The 24,951-nt window shown below is 34.7% G+C and overlaps 1 protein-coding gene across 1 annotated transcript in view; it reads left to right on the top strand.

The window, feature by feature from the left end:
- LOC150110362 (uncharacterized) overlaps positions 1-24,951 on the top strand; it is a 259,624-nt gene that overhangs the window by 96,832 nt on the left and 137,841 nt on the right. Inside the window, exons 4-5 of the mRNA XM_090399055.1 lie at positions 18,090-18,329; positions 24,075-24,242. Coding sequence (XP_090255181.1) covers positions 18,090-18,329; positions 24,075-24,242 — 408 coding nt within the window. The remainder of the gene's footprint in view (positions 1-18,089; positions 18,330-24,074; positions 24,243-24,951) is intronic.

Raw genomic sequence — 24,951 nt, 5'->3', positions numbered from 1 at the left:
TATTGCATCTGGATCAAATGAAATTAATGAGTGTGTCGTCTGACATCTCTAGAGAACCAAAATTTAAAAATAAATAATTTTTTGTTTACGTGAACATATAAATTCAAATAAAATAGATATTTAATTTTAATTAATATTTTAAATTAATTTATTTATTTTAAATTTTTTAGTTTTAAAAAAATAAATTAATATTTTAAATCAATTTATTTTTAATTATTTAATTAATTTATTTTTTTATTAATTAATTAGGGGGTACTTGGTAATAATGAAAATTTAAGAAGGAGTACGTGGATATCTGAAGTTTGAGAAACACTGCTCTAGACCAGGGCTTCTCAACCTTTTCTAGTGGTGTACCACTATATTTAATTCAGGATATTAGATATACCAGTAAGCAAATTTATTCTGGAAAAGCGTGATTTGTTGGTCCCAGGGGCAAAATAAACATTTCTCTACAATACTAGTGATTTATTTAGTTATTTATTATTTTATTCAGATATTTATTGGAGAAACAGATACTCTTTGAATCTATTCAATGGATTGTTCTGTAAAATGTGCAATTTTTAAAAAATTAAAATAATAATGAGTGAATACATAAACAAATTTTGACAAACACACATTCTTGATAATGGTACTCCAGTTCTCAAATTAACTTACAATCACTACAAACTATAAATGTAACTTGTTTAAGTTAAGGGATATTACATCCCATATCGTTTATAATATCCCTTAACTTAAACAAGTCATATGTCGCCGAATTGAAGCCTTTGGCTCTATATATATATATCTATAAATGTAGCATTTTTAATTACAGAACTCGCATTCTTGTTTCAGTGTGAGGGTTGTGCTTGTTTAGCTAAACACAGCTTCTTAATGTCTGGTTTCAATTGACTTAATTTGATCTTAAATTGGGTTCAACATTCAACTTATTCCTGTACTTGTTTTTGATATAAATAAGAGAAGAAAACCCACAAAGGTAAGTAGTTGCAAACACCAACAGAAATTTTACAGCTTTTTCTAAGGTCATTGGATATTCATTTCTTCTTGGCAACCTGAAGTCTGTTAAATCCATCCTCTTGATCGTTTGCCTGAGACTTTCATCGCAGGAGAGCTCGATCAGTTCATCTTTCTCGGAAGGAGTTAACGTTTCTGGTAAGGTGTCATCAATGGAAAACGGCTCTCTAATCCAAAATTCTGAAGCTAGGTTTTCAGGGAAGTATTCCTTGAATCTGTGATTAGAATATAAAGATGCTTCTTTATATTCACTGCCAGAACTATGAAGAAGAATTTCATTCTCAGTTAAGAAAATATCCAACAATGGAAAGGAACATGTTTCCAGTATTGATTTCTTTAATGATGAAGCCAAGTTTTTTCCTAAGAGCTGCAGTTTTATCCTGTACCAAGAATAAGGAAGTACGTGCACCCTGCAAGCTCATGTTCAGCTAGTTGAGGGGGCAAAATAAATCTGCCAGGTAAGTCAACCGGGCAAGCCACAGTTCATCAGTGAAATAATTTGAGTCTGAGGAATTGTCAGAGGTTAAAATCTGCACTTCTGAATGAAGTTCATACAGGCAACTCAATACATTTCCACTCAACAGCCACCTAACTTCATTGTGAAGTAAAAGAGAATCATGTTCAGCACCCATTTCATTACGCAAAATGGAAAATAGTCGTGAATTCATAGCTCTAGACTTAATGAAGTTAACAATTCTCACGCTTTCATTCAAAACTGTCTTCAGAGCAACAGGCATATTTCATGCGACTAAAGCCTCGCGATGAAATGCTACAATGTACAAATTTTGCTTGTGGAGCTACTTCTTTAATTTTTGCAACAACACCACTGTGTTTCCCAACCATTGCACGTGCTTCATTAGAACAAACATCAGCACATTTATTCCATTCATTTTCATAAATTGGTCTAATTTTGAAAATGTTTCATTTGAGGTTGTTTGAGCAGGCAGTGGTTCATAAAACAAGAACTCTTCCTTCACTGTTTTTCCATCTATAAATCTTTTATACGTAAGAAGATGGGCCATGCTGGTAATGTCAGTAGTTTCATCCAATTGTATGGAAAAATATTTACTAGCCTGAACTTTTTCTATTAACTGCTCCTTAGCATTTGAAGACAAATCTGAAATTCTTCGTAATACGGTGTCATTGGATAATGGAATCATTTCAAGTTGTTTTGCTGCCTTTTCTCCCAAAATTATTTTAACCATATCTGTAGCTGCTAGTAATATTAATGACTCTCCGATCGTGTGAGGTTTTCCTGTCTTAGCTATTCTTAAACTTCATAAGATGCCTCCAGAGCCTTCGTGTTAAATCCTGAAAATGAGGATATTTGTTTTTTCCTTGCTGACAGATCGGACAGTTTCCTCCGGAAATATTCTAAAGGTTTGTGTTTTAAATCGCCATGCTTGGTTTCAAAATGACGTTTAAGAAGGGAAGGCTTCATCAACTGTTTTGATAGCGTTTCATAACAAATCACACGCTGGGGATGTGGTTTCTTCTCCAATATATGTGAAACCATATGATAATTAACTAAGATTATATTTGCTTTGTGCTGTATGGGGCTTTTTGTTGCATTCTTGTATAATGATGTCCTCTGTTGGTTGGTTAGGATTTGAAATAGTGGCTTAAGCAATGCAGAGAACTGATCACTGGTTCTGATATAATGTCCAATCCTCATCTTTTCATGGGACATCCTGTTAGATATCTACCTGGATACCGAATGAATTACGATGGGCTGGCAATTTGGAATTTAGCTGACCAAATTGTATTCTTATTGGCTTAAACCATAATGCAAATTACAGAATGATGGTACACATGGCAGAATTTCATGCAGGCTGTGGCATCATCTTAAACAAGGCTCCATTGTTTTCATTTCAGGGAACGAGGGCAAACAGTCTTCTTTTTTTGTCAGTTACTCAGACAAATCCAGGAACACATCACTACTCAACATCAGCAGAGTTCAAGATTGGTACTATCAATGTGAAAAGAATCGATGGTAAAGAAATGGAACTAGCTAAAGATTAGATAGTACCAGATTGATATAATAGGTGTAACTGAAACAAAGAAGACTAAAAAAAAGTGTGAACTTTCTAAGCAGTAAATACATCATCATTTTCCTGATATGTACAGACTACTATGACAGCACTATATGATTAAGTTTTCATTATTATTAATCTCCTATCCACAGTTTTCCACCAAATTAATCTATTACTTGTGCACTCTAATATTCTCATATCTAACATTTCGTGCTTCTAATGTACTTCTGACTGAATCAGTCCACCTAGACCTTGGTCTTTCTCTTGGTCTATTTCTTGCAATCTTGCTAATCTTTCATTACCCATTCTATTTAAGTGGCCATACCACCTTAGATTAGCTCTGTTTACACATTCTTGAATGCTAACAGTGTCAAGTTTCTTTCTAATATCTTCATTTTTAATATGATTCTGCCAATGATGCCATCTGTTCACTCTAATTTTTCTCAGACTCTTCATATCTGTGGTCTCTAGTCTGGTCAGTTGCTTTATTTCTAACCCATCTCTCAGATCCATAACTTAAAACTGGTTTAAACACTGTCTTGTATACTGCTAGTTTGATGTTTTGGCTAATTTCTCTCTTATTTCATATAAATTTATTCATCTGGCTACTCACTATACTAGCTTTGTTTATTCTGTTGTCTGTTTCCAGACTTGCCATCTTTGCTAAAAACTGTTTCTAAAAGCTGAAATATTTTACTTGTTTTCTATAGGTTCTCCATTCAGAATGTAGTTGATGTGTGCAGTGTTTCTGACCATTTTCATACTTTTGGTGTTTATTGCTGATTTTCATGCCAGTTTGTTTCAGCTGTTATTCAATTTAGAGTATCCTGGAGAGTGACACTAGATCTGTTTAGGAATACATCATCATCTGCATAAAGCAAAGAGCTAAGTTTGGCATCTCCAGTTCTGATATCTGCTCTAATGCCACTTTCATTCATAATGAGATCCATATAGATGAATAAGATTGAAGGTAATGTGCATCCTTGTTTTACCCCTGATTTTACATCAAACTATCTTCCTGTATTTTCTTTAATTCTGACTGCTGACTTACAACTTAAATATATACTATATACTGCTCTGTATAATATTCCATTTTCTCCATATAATTGTAGTATTCTGAAAATTTTTCTCTGGGCACCTTGTCATATGCCTTTTCCAGGTCTGCAGAACGTAAGTACAGATCCTTGTCATAATTCCCATTATTTCTCAACTATCTGTCATAAAATAAAAATCTAGACAACCTTTATTTGGCCTCAACCCACCGTGTTCTTCAAGTTTCTCTTCTCAACTTCTTTTCAAGTATGCTTGCATAAATCTTACCTGGAACACTTAGTTAAAAAATTCCTCTGTAATTCTCACATTCAGCTTTATTTACCCCCCCCCCCTTTTTTTTTTTTTTTAATAAATGGAAGCTATGAGAGCTGTACTTCATCTAGAATTCAACCTTCTGACTAGGCCCTCTGAATTATGCAGTGTAGCTGTTGCAAGACCTTTATAATTAGTAGTAATAGTATTTTAGTAACCTCCAGGTAGTTCATAGGCTCATCATGGGAGGTCCACAGCAACATGTCTATCATAATGAGCTTTGAAGTTATTTACATTATCTGCATTCACAATGCACTGAAGCAGTTCATTCCCCACTAACTCTCCATGCAAAAAAAAATCTACTAACATTCTTCTTCACCACATCTTTATACAACTTCCAGGGATGGCCTCTCATTTTTCCCGTCTTAATATCTGCTCTTTTTATAATTTCTTGTGTATTCATCTGACAGAATCCCTGAACAGATGAGAAGATTTTCACAATTTAAGAATCGTTTAACCTCCAAAATGATCAGAAATATGCCTTGGATGGTTGCACAGCATTTGCCATTGCATCCATGATTCAGATCATTCCCCCCCCCATCAGTGATGGTTTGGTGGCAGTGTAGGGTTTAAGTACCAGTTGGTATCCAAGTTGCATTTTTGCAAGAATAGGGTAAAAACCTCTACCATAATGTATTAATATGCTATACTAGAACTTGTGGTATTGCCCCTGAACACCTTGTTTTATGACCTCCAACATGACTCAACCCTTGCACACAGAGCAAGGACTATACAACAGTGGTTGGAGGTGAATGTGCCTGACCATCTGATTAGATGTCTGGAAGTCTCGATCTGAATTTGTCGGACTTCAAATTGTGGTTGAGCTTGAGGGAGTAATCTTCAAGAAATGACACCCATGCATTGCTAGCCACGAAGATGGATTTGAGCAGTTAGTGGTAGCGTTTCTATTGGATATTGTACATGCTGCCATCAATGTGGCCTCAGACTTCGGGTGTATGTGAATGCAAAAGGGGGAACATTTCGAACATTGAGTATGGCAGAATATGCACGTATAAATGTGGTTTGTATGTGCTGAAAGCTGTAAATGATTTACTGATAGTTTAAAGGTTTATATGCTGTTCAAGTTGTGACAATATTTATGGCTAGGCTAGTTTTTTTTTTCTTAAAGAATTTTTTTAAACAGTATGGAAACTCTGCTCTAGAGACAAACATGGAACTCTTTCAAGCCTTCAATAAGCTATAAAAAAAACAAAGACAGTGAAAATTGGCAAAAACATAAAAAAATTAAAAACATCAACTGTGTTAAATAGTAATGTCTATTGTTAAATAGTTGTTCTATCTTATTATACATTAATTTACTGTTTCTTGAATCTATCCTTTTGCTTACTTAAAACCTTATACCATCAAAATCCAACCGGCTACTCTATTGTTATGTCACTGCTTTCTCTATATTATATCTTGTTCTACCTCTATAATAACTCTCCTTCTAATCTGCTGTTGTGCCCTTAAGATATTAATTTAGATCTATCTCCTCTTCAGATATTGGCAAAATTTATGATTTGCTGTGCCAGCCAATATCCTATAACAGAAGAGACTCTTGTTCAGGGAAATATTTCTTAATTCTAAAGGGATACACACAGTTATTTTATCTCACGCTAGCGCTGTGCAGATTCAGTTAGCAGTCGTAGACCGAATCTCACTTAAGCAATTATATCTAACTTCCTTCCTTCCAAAAAGGTTCTATTTCATAAGTGGTGGTTTGAATTCGTAATCACGCATAAACTCAGGTATAAGGTACAAAACATGTTTATTGGAAAACATAAAACATTTACAGTTATGTAAGTCAGAATACTCAATGGATCAAAATTCACTCTAAGTTAAGGGTTATACTAAATCACAGTGAATCTGAGTAAGTTAAATCCTTCAATTATGAGAGGATAAGATTAGGTTTAAGCATAATACTACTACTATATAATTCCTTTCACAAGTTATTCACAGAACATGCATTGAACACTTTCATTAATACTCTATCAATAATTATCTTAATTCTAAATTTCATTTTTAGCAAGTCTAGCCATTCACAAATTACTGCCTATTAACAACTCTTCTTTGTTCCACAAGGGCTTAATTAATTCAGTCAAATTCTCACTAAAAGTTCTCTACTAGTGTCCTTTAGTTACAATGCACACAAATTTCTTGTTCTTCTAAACGAATTTTAACATAGAACGAAAACTCTTACATTACTGGATCTATTCAGATTTCATGCCTCCATCTCATGTAGGTCTGGATTACCTTACTTGCCTATTCTTCGGCCGTCTTTGTGCCTGGCGATGTACTACGCTTTTTCTAATCGTTTCTGACTGTTGCATGCTGTCTACTGCTCCGCAGGAAACTTTCTCCAATGGGACATTCTGCTAAGGCTCAATTCCACATAGGCTGTCGTATCGCGATCAGCTCTGCTTGAAAATCTTCAAGCATTCTCAAGAAAAGAACCTGCCATCCGTCATTACCGTAGTCGGCCCACCGCTCTCCCATGAATCCTCCACCAACTCCCTCTAAAACTCTAATCCAGCAACCGAAGATCAAAAGGTCAAAAAGCCCCCTAAAACGGCGTGCTTCATCTTTTATTCGCCCTATTCGGGTGCCCTCTATTCGATGTGGTTTTCACCCACGAACCCCATCGTTCATGCCCTTTGGGTGATCCTACACTCTCCCTAACCTGTCAGGTTACATTATTCTAGGTAGCCGCTCTGACATCATTTTTCTGCATAGGTATAGCCTCCACCACTACGCTCGACTCGTACAGATTATACGCGATAATTCTGGATTACTACTTATAATTTTTCTCAGAATTTCGCAATGTACTAGACAGCTTACTTGGGAATTACAAATAACCTAACAATAACTCTCACTATATGGCACACATGGACTACACATTATTACATAACATAAAACAATGCTTCATAATTATTAGCTGATGTGCAGATATCTCCTTAATTAGTAGTAGGTATCATGTTATATCCTGAATAAAGAATTTACTTGTAATGCTCTCCATTTAGGATCTAACAACTGTATCCTGAATGGATAACCTATAGAATAATTAAAATATTTCAGCTATTTAAGCACAATTTTTGGTGATTATAGTAAATAACTATGGAAATAGATAACAGAATTAGTAAAGATGGTATGATCGGAAGCCAGTTGAATAAATTTATTTGGAATAAGAAAAAAATTAGTCAGAATGGTGTTAAAACAAGATAGTGTTCAAACCAATTTTCACTTAGTGATCTGAGAGCTGGGTTACAAGTATAGCACTCGATCAGAGACTGGAGACCTCTGATATTAGAGTTCTGAGAAAGATTAGTGGAGTGAGCAGATGGCATTAATGGCAGTATTACATTAAAAATGAGGATATTAGGAAAGAACTTACCATTGTTAGCATTCAAGAATGAGCTAACAGGTTTCTTTGCCAATTTGGCAGGAAAAAGACCCTGAGGAAGACCAAGATGCAGATTGATTAACACATCAAAAATGCTGTAGAAGAGAAAAAGATCTGATAACATTTGAATCTTGACAGATAACTGATTAATTTTGAAGAAACTGCCAACTTCCATAGACAGTTTCTTCAAAATTAATCGGTTATCTTGCTTATTGGAGATCTGAAATAGCTTGAAAAAGTTCATTTAGAGTTTTTATATCCCATTCACAGTACTAAATGTGTTATAAGGTTATTGCCTTCTGTGGGTGTTCTGTCAAATCATTGGCAATCTGAAACATATGGGCGGCCTTTTTTCTTCAAATATGTTGAGATATATTATCTCTACAAGACAGGCCACAAGCAGTAATGAGAATCATCATTAAATTCCTAGTATACACTTCTTCACTTAAGGCAGATGATGTTATACTCTTAAATCCAGTACAAGGAAATCTACAGGATTTCCTAACTAAATTGAATAAGTGTACCCTTGGGGACTGGGAGTGTGCATTATGATAGGACTACATGAAAAGTTTACATTATTATTAACTTACTATCGACAGTTTTCCTCCCAATTAATTGGTGATTTCTCAGGACTTCCATATTATCAGATTTTATATTTCATTCTTCTAAGGTACTTCTTATTGCATGAATCCACCTAAATCTTGGTCTTCTGGGTTTTTTTTTCTTGCCATTCTGGCAACAAATGCCTGTTTTGCTAACATTTCCTCTTCCATTTTGTTTAAATGGCCATACTACTTGAGATTAACGCTTTTCACATTTTCCTAAATGCTAATAATGTTAAGTTCTTTCTTAATATTCTCACTTGTAATATGATTCTGCCATTGATGCCATTTGTTAATTTCCCTAATATGCATCAGGACTCTCGTATTAGCAGTCTCCTGTCTTCAATTAAGTGTTTTATTTTCTAATTCCAGCTTTCATATCCATAATTGAAGCTGGTTTAATGTTTGACTAATTGCTTAGTCTTCTTATTCTGCCATTATCATTGTCAAATCCTGATATGTACTCCCAGGAGGTGTACATATCAGGAATTACAGGATATTATGATTGAACTACATAATAAGGTTACATCATTATTAACTTCCCATTGAGTTTTCTTTCAAATTAATCTGTTATCAGTACCCCAGTATTGTCAGATCTTATATTTCAGTTTTCTAAGACACATCTTGCTCTAAGGCTTCTTATTCCACATAAATTTGTTCCAGTTGGCTGCCATATCACCTTTGTTATTCTGTTATATTTCTGTATTTCATTTGTCATCTTTACAAAAATTTGCTTAAATAGCTGAAATGTTTTACTTGTTCTGTAGGTTCCACATTTAGGATGTAACTAATTTTTTGTTCTTCCTGCTGATTTTCATACCAAATTTATTACAGCACTTATTCAATTTAGTTAGGAAATCCTGTAGATTTCCCTGTACTGGATTTAAGAGTATAACATCATCTGCCTGAAGTGAAGAGCTGAGTTCAATATCTGCAAGTTTGATATCAAACTTGGAGATATTTAACTTGATATTCAAGTTTGATATTTCTTGTTTCCAGTCTCCACCCTTAATGTGTACCCTTCTCTCACACCTGATATAACATCGAACCATCTGAATATAGCACCTCCTATTAATAATATCCCATTTTCATATAATTTATTATATAAGTATTTTTCAGATCAAATAACTTATACAGATTCTTGTTATATTCATGTGATTTTTCAATTATTTGTTTTCAAGTGAAAATCTCTTCCTGACAACCTCTGTTCAGCTTAACCCTAACTTGTTTCCCCAGATTTCTCTTTCTACAATTTTTCTGAGCCTTTTCTCAAGTATGCTTGTATATATCTTACCTGGAACACTTAGTTGGAAAATTTCTCTCTGTTTCTCATGTTCAGTTTTATGTTCCTTTTTTAAAGATGGTACCAGTGAGATCTTAATTCAATCATGTGGAATTTGATTTTCTTACCAGGCCTTGTGAATTATGCAGTGCTGCAATTGTAAAACTTTTATAACATCTATATGAGAATTTCTGGCCAAATATCATGTGCTTAAGCTGCCTTTTAACATTTCTGGTTTTTGATGGCTTTTTCTACTTCATTATTGATTTATACATGTACTTCTGATTTGCGTTTTGCTGGAATATTTTCTACCACTATACTATCACTTCTTGTTTCATTTAGCAATCTTTCCAAGTAATACTCCAGGCATCTAGAATAGTATTCTCTGATTCCATTTCCTTCATTTGTAAATGAAGGAAAAGTACTGTAAATGGTATTGAAGGGTATCGAAAAACACCCTTCAAAAAAATTTGCCACCTTTCTGATATTTATCTTCATATTCTTCCCCAGAAGTATATATTTAGTAATAATTTCCTGTTCTACTGTTTAGATCTCCAACAAAGACAGCTTTTCCATTTTTCTTTATGTCAGTTACCTTATCTGTACCTCAAAAGAGTCCTCACTTCTTTAATAGAACTTTCTTTGGAACATAACTGAAATAAGCCTCATTGTTCAATTCTCCATTCTCACTCACATAGTCTTGACATTGCCTACCATTCAATAAGATTATCCTTATGTTTGGTGGTTTTAATACTGTAGCTACTCCTTCCTTTTCCTGATCATTATTGCCTGAATACAGCACCTTATATTTGTTATTTAATGACGATTTCATATTTAATCTTATGTCCATATTTTATACCTAATGTAATGAAAGTGCACGTGCCTTTTTGCCCATTATGTTGCTATTTAACACTTACAAGCAAACTAAACACAACAAAAAGCAATGCACATTTGTTTTACAGCCTGTGTAAGTTTTTGTATGACAGTATTCCTTGATGTAAGACAGGTTTAAACAATGTTCACCGAATTAATTTTCATACTGTTGTCTACTGCCATATTACCTGAGAGTCATAACAGACACAAAAGGTTCTCGGTATTGTTATTATCATTATAAAACATTCCAGAAACTGAAAAATATATGTATTCTAAAAATAAATTTATCTAGAATTGTTATTCTGAGTTTTTGCATTGTAGAACATGTTAGTATTGTTAGGGGTGTATGTATGAAAACAAGTAAAGAAATATTTAAAAAAAAATAATATATATATATATATATATATATATATATATATATATATTTGTGAAAAGAGTTGAATGACTTAAACCAAGAGTTAGGTAAAAGGGGGTTTAATAATAAAACACGACTAGTTTCGACTTATAACAGCCTTTATCAGGTGACATTATAAAAGAAAAAACACTAAACACTGAAGGTTAAAAAAAACTATGAACAACATAGAGAGTCTGTATACATAATTAGTATGAAAATGTTGTAGTTGTATTTAAAGCTGTTCTTTCATTTGTTGCATTGCTAGGAGAGTGCGTGCTTGCAGCATCACGTGAATGCCAGTACATGATTACAGCTGAATGACTATCTGGGAGGTTGTAGCTCAAGTTATTATTTAGATGTTGAGGGTGATTTCCCTAGATTCTACAATTTTTCTCTCCAATTCATCGTGGCAATGAAAGATGTTAGTAGATCTGTCCCAGCGGACTGTATGACTTGAAGTTTCATAATTAGGATTAGCCGAGAAAAAGATATGGCTTGATAAGGCACTGGCTCACTGTCTCTTGTTAGCAATGTTCCTCCATGCGTAATTCAATAGATTTGTCTGTCTGGCCAAAATAAGGAATATCACAGTCACGTCAAATTTTGTACACACCAGGAAATTTAAGATGATGATAACATCGTTTTGGGTGGCTTATTAAGGAGCGGATTTTTGGAAGTGGAGTGAACAAAGTTCTGATATTGTATTTTTTTAGAACCTTGGCTAATTTTTGTGAAACTGAACTTATGTAAGGAATAGATATATTGCCTTTAAATGTATTTATTTCTTCTCTGTGATGACTAGGATGTGTGATGATTACAAGAGACAGTGAGCCAGTGCCTTATCAAGCCATATCCTTTTCTCGGCTAATCCTAATGATGAAACCCCAAGTCATACAGTCCGCTTGGACAGATCTACTAACATCTTTCATTGCCAGGATAAATTGGAGAGAAAAATTGTAGAATCTAGGGAAATCATCCTCAACCCTGAACATCTAAATAATAACTTGAGCTACAACCTCCCAAATAGTCATTCAGCTGTAATCATATACTGGCGTTCACGTGATGCTGCAAGCATGCACTCTCCTAACAACAAATGAAAGAACAGCTTTAAATACAACTACGTTTTCATACTAATTATGTATAGAGACTCTCTATGTTGTTCATAGTTTTTTTTTTTTTTTTTAACCTTCAGTGTTTAGTGTTTTTTCTTTTATAATGTCACCTGATGAAGGCTATTATAAGCCGAAACTAGTTGTGTTTTATTATTAAACCCCCTTTTACTTCTCGGTTAAGTCATTCAACTCTTTTCACAATATGTATTTCAACCGAGTCAATAATTCATCATACATATATATATATATATATTTATATACATATAATGATTGTGAGAGAATGATGGAGAGGAAGAAGGTAAACTGAGCAAATTATTTACAAATACACTGGTGTCCAAAACCTAAGAATGAACACTAATTCTGGAGATTAAAGTTGCAAATTCAGACAAATCAACTTGTGGAAGTTTGTGTAAATGACAATTTCAAGTAGAAAGCAGGTACACATTGAAATTTTCAAATCACACACAAAGGCATTCACATGATATAACTCAACAGGATAAACGCCAAAAGGCTTACAGTAAAAAAATTGTTTCAAGAAAGCTCTTTTCGTGAAGGAATAAAGTTTCAAACTTGGATGTCTTGTAATGTCTTAAAGACATTACTAGATGATTTCATGCGGAGAAGAATTATTGGAAAGCTTGAAGAAGGCCACATATTGATATTGTCAGAGAGTTTGGAATCTCATAGCATTCTATCCAGGATCTGGACAGTGTTTCAACTAGTGAATGTGTTCTAAATGTTTGCTAAGTGGTCTCCTCGCTCTACCACAGAGCATGAAAACAGATTTTTGATTATAACAGCAAAATGTAATCGACACACTACAGCAGGTCAGCTTGCAAGTTGGCTCCATTAAGCACAAGTACATGGGTATCTTGACATACTGTGGAAAGACATCTACAGCATGTAGTTTGTGTCTGTTTAACCACAGCTCATTATAGAGCATGTTTTCAGTGGTGTTGTATCTATACAAATTGGACTGATGTACTCTTTATAGATGAGTCATTTTAGTCTTTCCTCGAATTCGAGATGACACTTGATCTGGCATGAAAGTGGTACTACTTACCATCATGAGAATGTTCTTGAAAGGGATAGATACAGTGCTTCTGGGTCATGGTGTGGGGAGGCATTATGCTTAATTGACGCACAGCTACAAGTGCTGGAAAAAGTGACTATGACAGGTGAATGATATTGCGCAGTTCTTCAACGTCATGTTCGAATTCCTTGGCGCTGTAGGTGAAGAATTCATTTTTATGGATGACAGTGCCACACCACATCATAAACGAGCAGATACTAATGGAGACTAAGGATATTAATCAATTCAAGTGGTCAGCATGCTCCCCAGATCTCAACCCCATAGAAGAATACACTTGGGATGCAATAAGGAGACTGCTGAAATTCTCCTTCAGAAAACAAACGCCTTATCCTTGCTCTGAAGGAGGTGTGGGGCCAGTTTGCCTCAAGAACAGCTGAATCACTTGGTACTATGCATTCCATGGAAGAGCTGCATCGCAGTTCAGAATGGACATGTTCCATACTGAAATGCCTCTGCATAGTTTTCTATAAGCGCTGTAAATTAATTCCTTAACTAACTCCTTAGGAAATTTGTAACTTTTGCCAAAAATCTATTGCAATTTAATATCTATGAAAGTTATAACACATTTTTTGTGTAATATAATTTAGTATATTGGCAGTAAACAGCCTCTGTAGCTCAGTCGTTATAGACAAAGGCCTTTGGTCAGAAAAACCCTGAGTTCAATTTCTGTCCGAGATGTGAGGAATGTTTATCTGGTTTTTTCAACTAAAGTAGAGTTAGCCTGTTTTATATGGAGGTAGGGGATTTTTCCCACCTGGAAACTCAAGTTTATTTTGTTCCCCACAACAGGCAAACTGGCCTCATGAATACAGACATCTACAGTCATTACCCCCCCCCCCCCCCTGCGCCTGCGAGACAGTGACAAGCCGGTTGGGGTTTTCCATCGTTGCATAAACATAATGGACCCTACACTGAGAGGGATAACAGCACTGTAAAGAGGAAGATAAATATGATGGTAATAAATTTATGTCCAAATTGGCTGAAGTCATGACATTTTTTCATCATCATAAAATTCTTTACCCTGTACCTTCAAGGGGGGGGGGTACAGGATATGATAGTACTACATGAAAAATTTACATCATTACTAACTTCCTATCTACAGTTTTTCTCCAAATCAGTCTCTTACTTGTCAAGACTCCAACATTATCAGATCTTATATTTCTATCATCTAAGGCACTTTGTACAGTATCTCCACCTATATCTTGGTCTTACTCTGGGCCGTTTTCCTGCCAACCTGGCAGAGAACACTTGTTTTGCCAATCTTTCCTCGCCCATTCTATTTAAGTGACCATACCACTTGAGATTAGCTCTGCTAATGCATTCCTGGATGCTGACAATGTCAAGTTCTTTGCTAATATCCACGTGTTTATTATGATATTGTCATTGATGCCACCTGTTCACTCCTCTAATCTTTCTCAGGACTCTCATATCTGGGGTCTCTAGTCTTTGGTCAAGTGTTTTACTTCTGACCCAGCTCTCAGATCCATAAGTTAAAACTGGTTTGAACACTGTCTTGTATACAGCTGATTTAGTGTTCCAACTAATTTCTCTCTTATTCCATATGAATTTATTCAATTGACTTCCTACCATACCATCTTTGTTGATTCTGTTGTCTATTTCTATATTTAATTTACCATCTTCAGTAAAAATTGTGTCTAAGTAGCTGCAATGTTTTGCTTGTTCTATAGGTTCTCTGTTCACAATGCAGCTGACATTTTCAACGATTCTGCCTATTTTCATTGTCTTTGTCTTTTTATTGTTGTTTATTTCTTAACGATATATATTAGAGCACAGAAAAATAAGTAAATAATTAATTTATTAACTTATTGCTGATATTTTGCTGGTGATTTAATTATTTACTTATTTTTCTGTGTTCTAATATATACCATTAAGAAATAAACAACATGTATGACGAACACATAAGTCTGTCCACTCGTTTGTCTTTTTATTGCTGGCCTTCATACCATATCTATTACAATAATTATTCAATTTAGTTAGGGAATCTTGCAGACTTATAGCAGATTTATTTAGAAGTATAGCATCATCTGCATAAAGCAAAGAGCTGACATTAACATCTCCAATTTTGATATCATGTTTAATATCACTTTCCTTCATAATGTGAACCATATAGATAATGAATAACAGAGGGGATAATGTACATCCTTGTCTCACACCAGATTTAACATTAAACCATCTTCCTGTACTTCCTTCAGTCCTAACTGCTGATTTACAACTCAAATAAAGACTAAGTATTGCTTGATATAATGCCCCTTTGATACCATATAACTGTAAAGTATTGAATTGCTTCTCTCTTGGCAGCTTGTCATAAGCTTTTTCCAGATCGACAAAACTTAAATATAGATCTTTATCATATTCCCATGCTTTCTCAACTATTTGTCATAAATTGAAGATCTGTTCCTGACAGCCTCTATTTGGCCTGAATCCAGCTTGTTCTTCACCAAGCTTTTCTTCCACAATTCTTCTCAATCTTTTCTCAACGATTGAGAAGATATATGCATGAATATATGCCTGGTAAGATATATGCAAGTATACTTGCATATATATTACCAGAAACATGCAGTAATGAAATGCCTGTGTAATTATCACATTCAATTTTATTTCCCTTTTTATATATGGGTACTATGAGAGCTCTACTCTAATCATTGGGAATTCGTCCCTCTATTCAGGCTTTCTGAACTATGCAGTGCAGCCATTGTACGACTTTTATACCACTATATTCTGTTCGAATATCATCTACTCCTGCTGCCTTTCCACATTTCAAACCTTTGACGTTTTCTACTTCAAGTACGGATATGTATTCCTGACTGTATGCCTGTTGAGTGTTTTTTACCACTGTGTTATCACCGCTTTTTTAATTTAGCAAATTTTCAAAGTAATTACTCCATACTTCAAGGATATCTTTTTCTCCCATTTTCATGTCACCTTTATCATCTCTAACTCCTTTTACAACACTCTTTCCTCCGTTTCTAAGCTTCTTCAACAACTTCCAGAATATCTTACCACCTTGATATTTATTTTCTATGTTCTTGCCAAAGTCCTCCTATGACTTTTGTTTAACTAGTTTTACACAGTGTTTAGTTTCTTACATTTGTCTCTGTATTCTCTAAGAGCAAAAGCTGACTTATTTGTGAGGAACTTTTGATATGCTTTCTTCTTTTCCTTCACTGCCTCTTTAAATTCCTGTGTCCACCATGGAGTTCTGATTTTTCTATCCTTGCAGACAACCTCACCACATGCCTCTCTAGCTGAAACAATCAGTGTTTTCTTCAAGGCTTGCCAGTGAATCTCCAAGGTTTGGTTACTGTTCGCAAATTCTCTCATTTTCTCTTCATATATAATCTTTATGTATTTTAGTCTACAGTTGACATCTGAGAGCTGTTCAACTTTTATTCACTTTAAAACTTCTTAAATGTTATTCTTTTCAATATGAAATTCAATTTTATCCTGCTCAAGAATAAATAGTGATCACTTCCAATTTCAAATCCTCTGTGCACTCTGATGTCCTGCACCAGTGAGAAAACATCACTATCAACAATAACATAGTGAATGAGACTTTTCTTATTCCTTGCCTCTTCTCTCCATGTGAATTTGTGCACATTTTTATGTTGGAACATGGTGTTAGTAATAACCAGTCCATGTCCTGAGCAGAAATCCAACAGGTATTTGCCATTATTATTAGCTTTGCTCTTTTCTCCAAATTTTCCCAAAATATTTTTGTATGTCTGGCAATCATTTCCTACTCTTCTATTCAGATCCCCAACAAGGACCATCTTTTCCTTTTTCATTGTGTCAGTTGCTTTCTCTAAATCATCAGAAAATCTCTCCACTTCTATCTTAGTAGAACCTCCCGTGGGACTATAGGCACAAATAAGTGTCATTGTCCAGTTCCCCATTCTGATATTTGCCCACATCACTCTACTTGAGACTGCCTACCATTTAAGAAGGTTAGCGTCGTATTTAGTGTTGAATGCTATGGCTACTTCTTCTTTTCCTTGATTGTCATTGCCTGAATATAACATTTTGTATTTATTGCTCAGAAAGATCTCACCAGTTTTTTTCTTTTTTGTTTCAGTCACCTCTATTATGTTGATCTGGTACTTATCTAATTCCTCAGCTAACTCCATTTCTTTTCCATTCAGGCTTCTTATATTGATAGTACCGATCTTTAACTCTGGTGATGTTGCGTTGGGGGTGTGTTTTTATATTTGTTCCAGCAGCTGACTTTTCGCTGTTTGTCTTGGTTCTCTGATGAAAACAACGGGGACCTTGTTTAACCGGGCGACGCCCCAGCCGGCATGAAATTTTGTCATGTTGTACCATCATTTTTTATTTTGGTTTAAGCCAATAAGAATACAATTTGGTCAGCTAAATCCCAAATTGCCAGCCCATCCTCATTCATTCAATATCCAGGTAGATACCCAACAGGATGCACCACGAGAGGGTGAGGATTGGACGTTAGGTCAGAAGCCCTTGTCAGTTCTATGCATTCCTTTAAAGGCTATATGGAGGGCTCCTCTCAGTTATATAGCTTTGAAGTTTTGCAAATATAGTAAAGAAATTTTTTCATATAGTGATAAAAATATAGTTTATTCATAGCTTTTGGATGCCATTGTGTATGGGTAATGAATTTTATGGTATGCATATTTGTTTGGCCACAGTGACGATAACTCAGTATGTGGTTTACTTACTTTTCACCCCACTCTTCCAATCATTGAGTTATTCAATCTCAGCCTTTCACGTTTGTTTTTGTGAGACAAAACTTTCTCCATACTTTTTATGTGTTTCCTACCCGCCTATAATGCTTTTGTACTGTGGATGGACTAATGATTTTATCATTTTTTTTTTTATTTTTTAAAATTTAATTTTCTTATACTAACTCCCTTTTTTTCTTCATTAATCTTAGGAAAGCACACATAGAACACAGAAACTCACAAAAAAATTGGAAGATATTCAAGTTGATTGTTCACAGCATGAAGATAGATATTCAGAAAGTAGAGCAAAAATTGAGGAGTTGACAGAAGATCTTGAAAAGCATAAATGTATTATTCTTGAGATGGAAGCAAGAATTAACATTCTTATAACAGAAAAAGAAGAGTTAGCAAAAAAATTGGAGGACTTAAGGCGAGAAAGGAATTCTCTTCAGGTAAATTGTAATCAGTTTTTATTTAGAATTTATCTAACAGTGGTTTGAAGATTTTTTTTTTATGTACTCTGAACATTTCTTTTTATATAAGTTAATATTTAAGTTAAAATTTAATGAAAAGTGGCTTAACGTTATAATATTAAACTGCTAGTCATCATGGTATTAGGAAATACGAGATAGTTCCAAATGTTTCTGACCTGACATACAAAATTCACTCCAATTTTAAAATGCTTCTGTGTATGACAGATAGCACCATCTATGGGAAGGTTAGCATACTAGTTTCAACTCTTTTCCTGTGTCATTCAGTTGGAGGTACTTGTTTAACTAACATGTGGCATGCTAAGTGGCTGTAATGTTAAAAATTGAGTACTGCACTGTGATAAAGTTTTTCACCAAAGAGTGGCTTTCTCCAAATGCTATCAAACAGTAATTGGATATTTATGAGGTAGCCCCTCCTTCATATTCCATCATGAAGGAATGGGCTAAACAGTTTCCTTTGAAGAGAACATCGACGATGATCCTCATTATGGTCCTTTAGTGGAAATGATGATTGAGGAAAATGTCTCTCTTGTTGGGGAACTGCTCGGTGACAGATGGCTGAAGCTCAAAGAAATCCCAGCAAGGTTGGGGCTTTCTCTAGCAACAATCTTTCGCATCATTCATGGAAAGCTTCACATGATGAAGGTCAGTGCAAGGTGGGTGCTCTGACTTCTGTCTTCAATTCAAGAGCATCATGTGACCTGTTCCTGGAAGTTTTTAGAACTTTGCCAAGGGAATCAGAGGAAAGTGTTGGAATCCATTGTCACCAGGGATGAAACCATGGTCCTTTATTATGATCCTCTTTCCAAAAGAGAATTCATGGAGGTGCAAACCAGCACCATTTCATGGAAGCACCACCGAGAATAGCCAAGGTCACTCAGTCCACCAAGAAGATCATGGCAACAATCTTTTGGGGGTTGCCAGGGAATTCTCTTGATTGACTTCAAGGAAAGGAATACTACTGGTGAATGAAGAATATTATGCTTCACTCCTGCACAACGCCATAAAGGAAGAGAGATGAGGAATGATGATTCATGGTTTTCGCCTGAACAATAGTCATATGCTCCAGTCCATATGGCTATTGTTGCGAAAGCTGCAGTGAAGGACTGTGGCTTCCAGGAGATTGAACACCCACCCTATTGCCCAGATCTAGCATCCAGTGACTACTGCCTCTTCTCAAAACTGAAGAAAGACCTTTGAGGAAGAGAATTTGCAAATGACAATGAGGTGAAAGATGCAGTTTTAAGCCATTTTGCAGTCAGACTATTTTTTCAACAGCATAGAAATGTTATTCAGTGATGTGAAAAGTCTGTTGAAGTAAATGGAGATTATGTTGAAAAGTGACACAGTTCTTTTCTTTCTATCACCCTCTAAAAGTTAGTCAGGCTGGAAACTTTTGGAACCACTGTCTTAGTTTAAAGTTCGTAATATTTAAAGTGAATTTCCCTACTATGTTCTTTCATAAGCTCTCTTACTGCTGTATGTAAATGATCTTCTCTCACCGTCTTCAAATCCTTCCCTGATCACATTGCACTCCATTCTTTCTATTTAGTTTGTAAAACCTTGTAATGCTTAAGCATTCTGTGTTGCAATGTAGTGAGAATAACCTCATCAGCTCCAGTGCTACTGAAATAGTTTTTTCTCTCCTCATGGAAATGTGGGTTTCTAATCCTGCAGAGGAGACAAACTGGATAGAAGAACACATGGAATCATGACCAAGCTGTAGCTGGTCATAATTCCAAACAACCTCAACTTACCTAGATCTACATCAAACATGTCTTGCTAACTTGATAACCTTTCTTCTCGCTTTGTATTTAAGTGACCAATAGCACCTTTGAGTTGTCAGTTAGCAATAAATAAATGTAAGTTAGCAATTAGAATTGAAGGAAATACAAAAAGATAGATGTAAAATCAAGTGTGACAAGGATGCATGCTATCTCCAGTGTTATTCTTCATCTATATGGATCACATTATGAAGGAAGATGACATTAGGCTTGATATAAAATTTGCTCTTTACATTATGGATCATGTTTTACTCTTAAATAAATCCAGTTCAAGGCTGCAGAATTCCTTAACTAAATTGAGTAACTGCTGTAACAAAATTATGAAAATATACAAGAACGTTGAAAACTTTTAACTGTTTACTGAATGGGAAGCCTATAGAACAAGTGAAGTAGTTCAGCTATTTGGGCACAATTTTTAGTGAAGATGGCAAATGAAATATGGAAATGCACAGTTTTGCTTGTTATAAGCAAAACTAGTGTAGTGGGCAGTGAGTCAGTTGAATAAACTTTTATGAAATAAAAGAAACTAATTCAAACCAATTTTAACCCATGGATCAGATAAGTTTTATAAATAAAACATTTGATCAGAGCCTGGAGACTAGGGATATGAGAGTTTGAGAAAAAATTAGAAGAGTGAATAGTGGCGTTAATGATAGCATCATGTTAAAAATGAAGATATTAGAAAGGGAGCTTGACTTTGTTAGCATTCATGAGTGTCAGCAGAGCTATTCTCAAGTGACATGATCATTTAAACAGAATGGGAGAGGAAATTTGAGTAAAACACATTTGATAGTAGAGAAGACACCCATGGAAATGCCAAGATGTAGGTGGATTGTAGTTAGAAATACCTTGAAAGTCCAGAATATAAGAACTGATAGTACAGTGGTATCTCGCTAATTCGAACCTCTTTAGTCCGAACCCTCCAGTAATCCGAACTGCGGTTTGAAAGAAAAAAAAGTTTTATTTATTACCTATTATTATTTTGTGTAGTATTATTTTTATTTAATAATTATTATTTTAACTATTATTATTTATTTTATTGTTATTATTACAGTACAGTATAACTATGATGATACACAAAAAAGAGAAAATTCAAAACGTGCATAATTTGGTTAAAAATATAAATCCAGATGTTGAAATTTCACAAACAAATGTTACGGAATGGATATTCCGTAACATTTGTTTACGGACAGAACCGGAAGTGAATTCGAAATCAAATCAGATGCTGAAATTATAAATATGATGCTACAGAATGAATGAGAAGATGATTATGATGTTAAAGAACTCGAAACAACAAAAAAAGTAAAACATGAAGACGCAGTTGAAAGTTTTAATATTTGTATAGAATGGGCTAAGCGGAATGATACGCCATTCCACAAAATTTTATTGTTAATGCAGCTCCTAGAAGAAGCATTTGCAAAAAGTTTAGCTTCCAAGAAGCAAAAGAAAAGCAGTGACTTTTTTTACAAAGAAATAAAAAAAAAACTTTTTGTGTTATTTTGTGAAACTTTTTTTTTGTGTTGTGTAAGAAAGTGATATTTTTTACGCAAATTAAGTTATGTACTGAATTATGCAATCTTATTAAATCAGAATCCCAACAATACAGGTACATACAAACTAAATTTTTTACTAAAATAAACTTGTGTACTGTATTATTTTTTAAGTTTTACATTACAGTACAGTAGCTTTTTTCTATCAGTTACTTCATTTATTTACAGAATTAAATTAATGTACCATTAGAATCTGATTATTTTTGTCTTAAACACTAACTATTGTTGTCTGGGGGGGGGGGGGGGGATTCGCATTCGCTAATCCGAACGAGCACGGTTTTTATTAGTTCGGATTAGCGAGATACCACTGTATTAGAATCTTGACAGATAGCAGAATAATTTGGAGGAAAAATTTTTTGATACAAAGTTAGTAATGTAAAGTCTTCATATAGTACCTATATCCTGTACAACCATTCAAAACTTTATTCCTGATATGTAACATTTGAGGGTTCATATCAGTAAATTTGATGATGATAAAGCAGATTAGCTTTGCCAGTGCCTTGCTGAATGCATTGTCAAATTCCTTTTGAATATCTTGACTTATAATATGATTCTGCCATTGATGGCATCTGTTCATTCTTCTGATTTTTCTCAAAACAACTGACCACACAACATATGGTGTAGTCTGTGGTCAGTTGTTTTATTTCTACCCCATCTCTCAGATCCAGAAGTTAAAATTGGTTACTAAAAATAAAGAGCCAGAAGATTTCAGTTCGGCGATGCAAAATTATATAAATGAAGTGGATATTAAATGGATATTAAATCCAGCATTATTTCAAAGCTGAATGTAGAAGCTATGAAAGTTTCATACAACATTTGACCAGAGAGCTTATGGGAATACACTCGCCGGCATTTACAAGTTGCCCTAGCATGGACCTTATAGAAAACATGATTGCTTCCCAAGCATCCATATATTTGTCTTCTATTGGTCCATGTATTTGTGTGTGATTAATCCAGTATGAATGAGTTTAAGAGAAGGCAGGATATCTGGTTTGGGTGATCTACAGATTCCCTTGATGAGTTCTTGACTACCTGGAGATCTCTTCTTATCATTCTTATCATGTACTGATATGTAATCCTGATGACATTCTTCCAGAATATTTTTTATCATTGTTCTACTACTGTTATTTAGCAGTCTTTCAAGGTGATTAATTCAGAGAACTAGAATATCTTCAGTTTTCATGTTATTTATCATTTGATTACGTTTATAGTACTCTTTCATCCATTAATTTTTTTTTATTAACCTTTAGCACAAATTACTCCTTGATATGTATCACCTATGTTGTTATCAATGCCGCCCGTGACTTTTGTTTTGCTTATATTTTTATTTTTTATATTGACTTTCTCGCCAAGAACTTTCAGTATGCTTTCCCCTTGGCTCCTCTTTCTGTCCTTGCTGACACCCTCACTCATTTCTCTGGTTAAATCAGTCAGTATTGATGTTTTCTTCAGTGTCTGCCACTTTGGCATCTCTTCTGATATCTTCGTTTTTTAAAGCACAAATCTGATTGAGACACATCCTTTTTGGCCTGAATCCAGCTTATTCTTCCAACCTCTGTAGAATATACATCTTACTGGATCTCAATAGAGAAATTTGTCTGTAACTGTTTTTTTTTTTCTTTTTATTGATGGTTCGTATGATAACTCTGCCCCAGTCATTTACCCACTTGAATTCATTCGCACTATATGTGCTCACTACATCCAATGACAGTTCATTCCGATCATGCACCACTCTATGAGAGAAAAATTAAGCTCTCATCCCCTTCTTAACGACATTCATTTTCAACTTCCGAGAATGCCTTCTCATCTTTTCCCCATCCTCCATAAAATGAAAAATTCTATTTACTGATATCCTGTTTGATCCTTTCAGAAGTTTGTAAGTTTCATATTATCCCCCTCTCTCCCCTTTCTCCTTTGCTAGTTTCTTCGGTCCACATATCTTCTGTCTTCATAATCTGTATTCCACAATCTCAATATCATCTTTAATACTCTCCTTTGCACTTTCTCCACTGTATCAGAACCACCATAGAAACCAGAAGACCAGACCTTTGCACAATACTCAACGTGAGGTGTTATCAGATGCTTGTAAGGTGGCAAGATTACTTCTATATCTTTACATGTCAAGGTTCATTTCAGCATTGCAATTATCATCTGAGTTTGCAACAGAGTTAACATCTGTATTTGCAACTTTTGCTATATGGCTCTTGAACTTCAATTTCCTGTCTGATATATAACTATATATATACCCTATGTTTCCCTGGAATTCTAGGGGTTCCATAGAACATAGTTTAAGAAAAACTGGTGTACAGTATTGAAAATGAATGAATTCTGTAATTAATGATAATGAGTTTTTATTTATTTATATTTGATAGGCATATTCTGAAGAACTGCTTCAGAAATTAGAGTTGTATATAACTGAGGATGCAGAACTAAAGGAAATGGCTGAACTGCAGAAAAACAAAATATATGCTTTGGAGGCTCAAAATTTAAACTTGCAGAAGGAGTTAACAGAGAAGGATGGAAGTCTTGGAAAGACAGAGGTAATAAAGAACATCTGTAAAATGTTTATAATTTTCATTCACCTACTCAAAGTAAAAAGTCCAATAAGATTCGTCTTACTGCATTGGATAGAGCCACCGTTTGTTTTATATTTCTTTTAAGAAATATTGTAGAGCAATAGCATATAGTCTTTTTTCCTCTTAGGAATCACTATTCAAATGATTTTTTCATAATCTCTTTCCTTGAAACTTATTTTTATCTCTTTTATGTAATCTATAGAAGAAACAAAATGAGAACCCTAAGTTGCTTTAATTTTATCTCCCAAGGATGACCCTCCCCCCCCATTCCCACACCTTTACTTAATTTCTGCAAGTCATAATTGCTTCTCTTTAGGTTATATTCTTCTCCTATTTCTTATGTTCACCAACTTTTAACTTGCATTCACTTGTTTTCATAACTAATATTCCTTGTCCAGATCATTATTCATGGTACTGTTCTCTGGACTTGAGGACCACTTTTGTGTCTTCCCTGAATGGGATCTGATGAATCATTTAAGAATGGAGAGCTTCATCCTATACATGAGCTCAGTGGTCAAGTGAATAATATTTCTGCTAGTAGAGCTCTTCAAATCGCACTGTGGTCTGCATGATGAAAGTCGAGGTAGTAGATGGATTTTCATTGTTAAGTGTGAAATTATCCCATTTGCTATAGAAGTCCTGAAATGCACGAAAAGAAAGAAAGAAAGGAAAA

This window comes from Typopeltis vanoorti, chromosome 1 (assembly GCF_054136105.1).
Source record: "Typopeltis vanoorti isolate ZY-2024b chromosome 1, IOZ_Tvanoo_1.0, whole genome shotgun sequence".
NCBI lineage: Eukaryota > Metazoa > Arthropoda > Arachnida > Uropygi > Thelyphonidae > Typopeltis > Typopeltis vanoorti.
The sequence above is the reverse complement of the archived record's forward strand: the minus strand, read 5'-3'. Positions and strand labels throughout refer to the sequence as shown.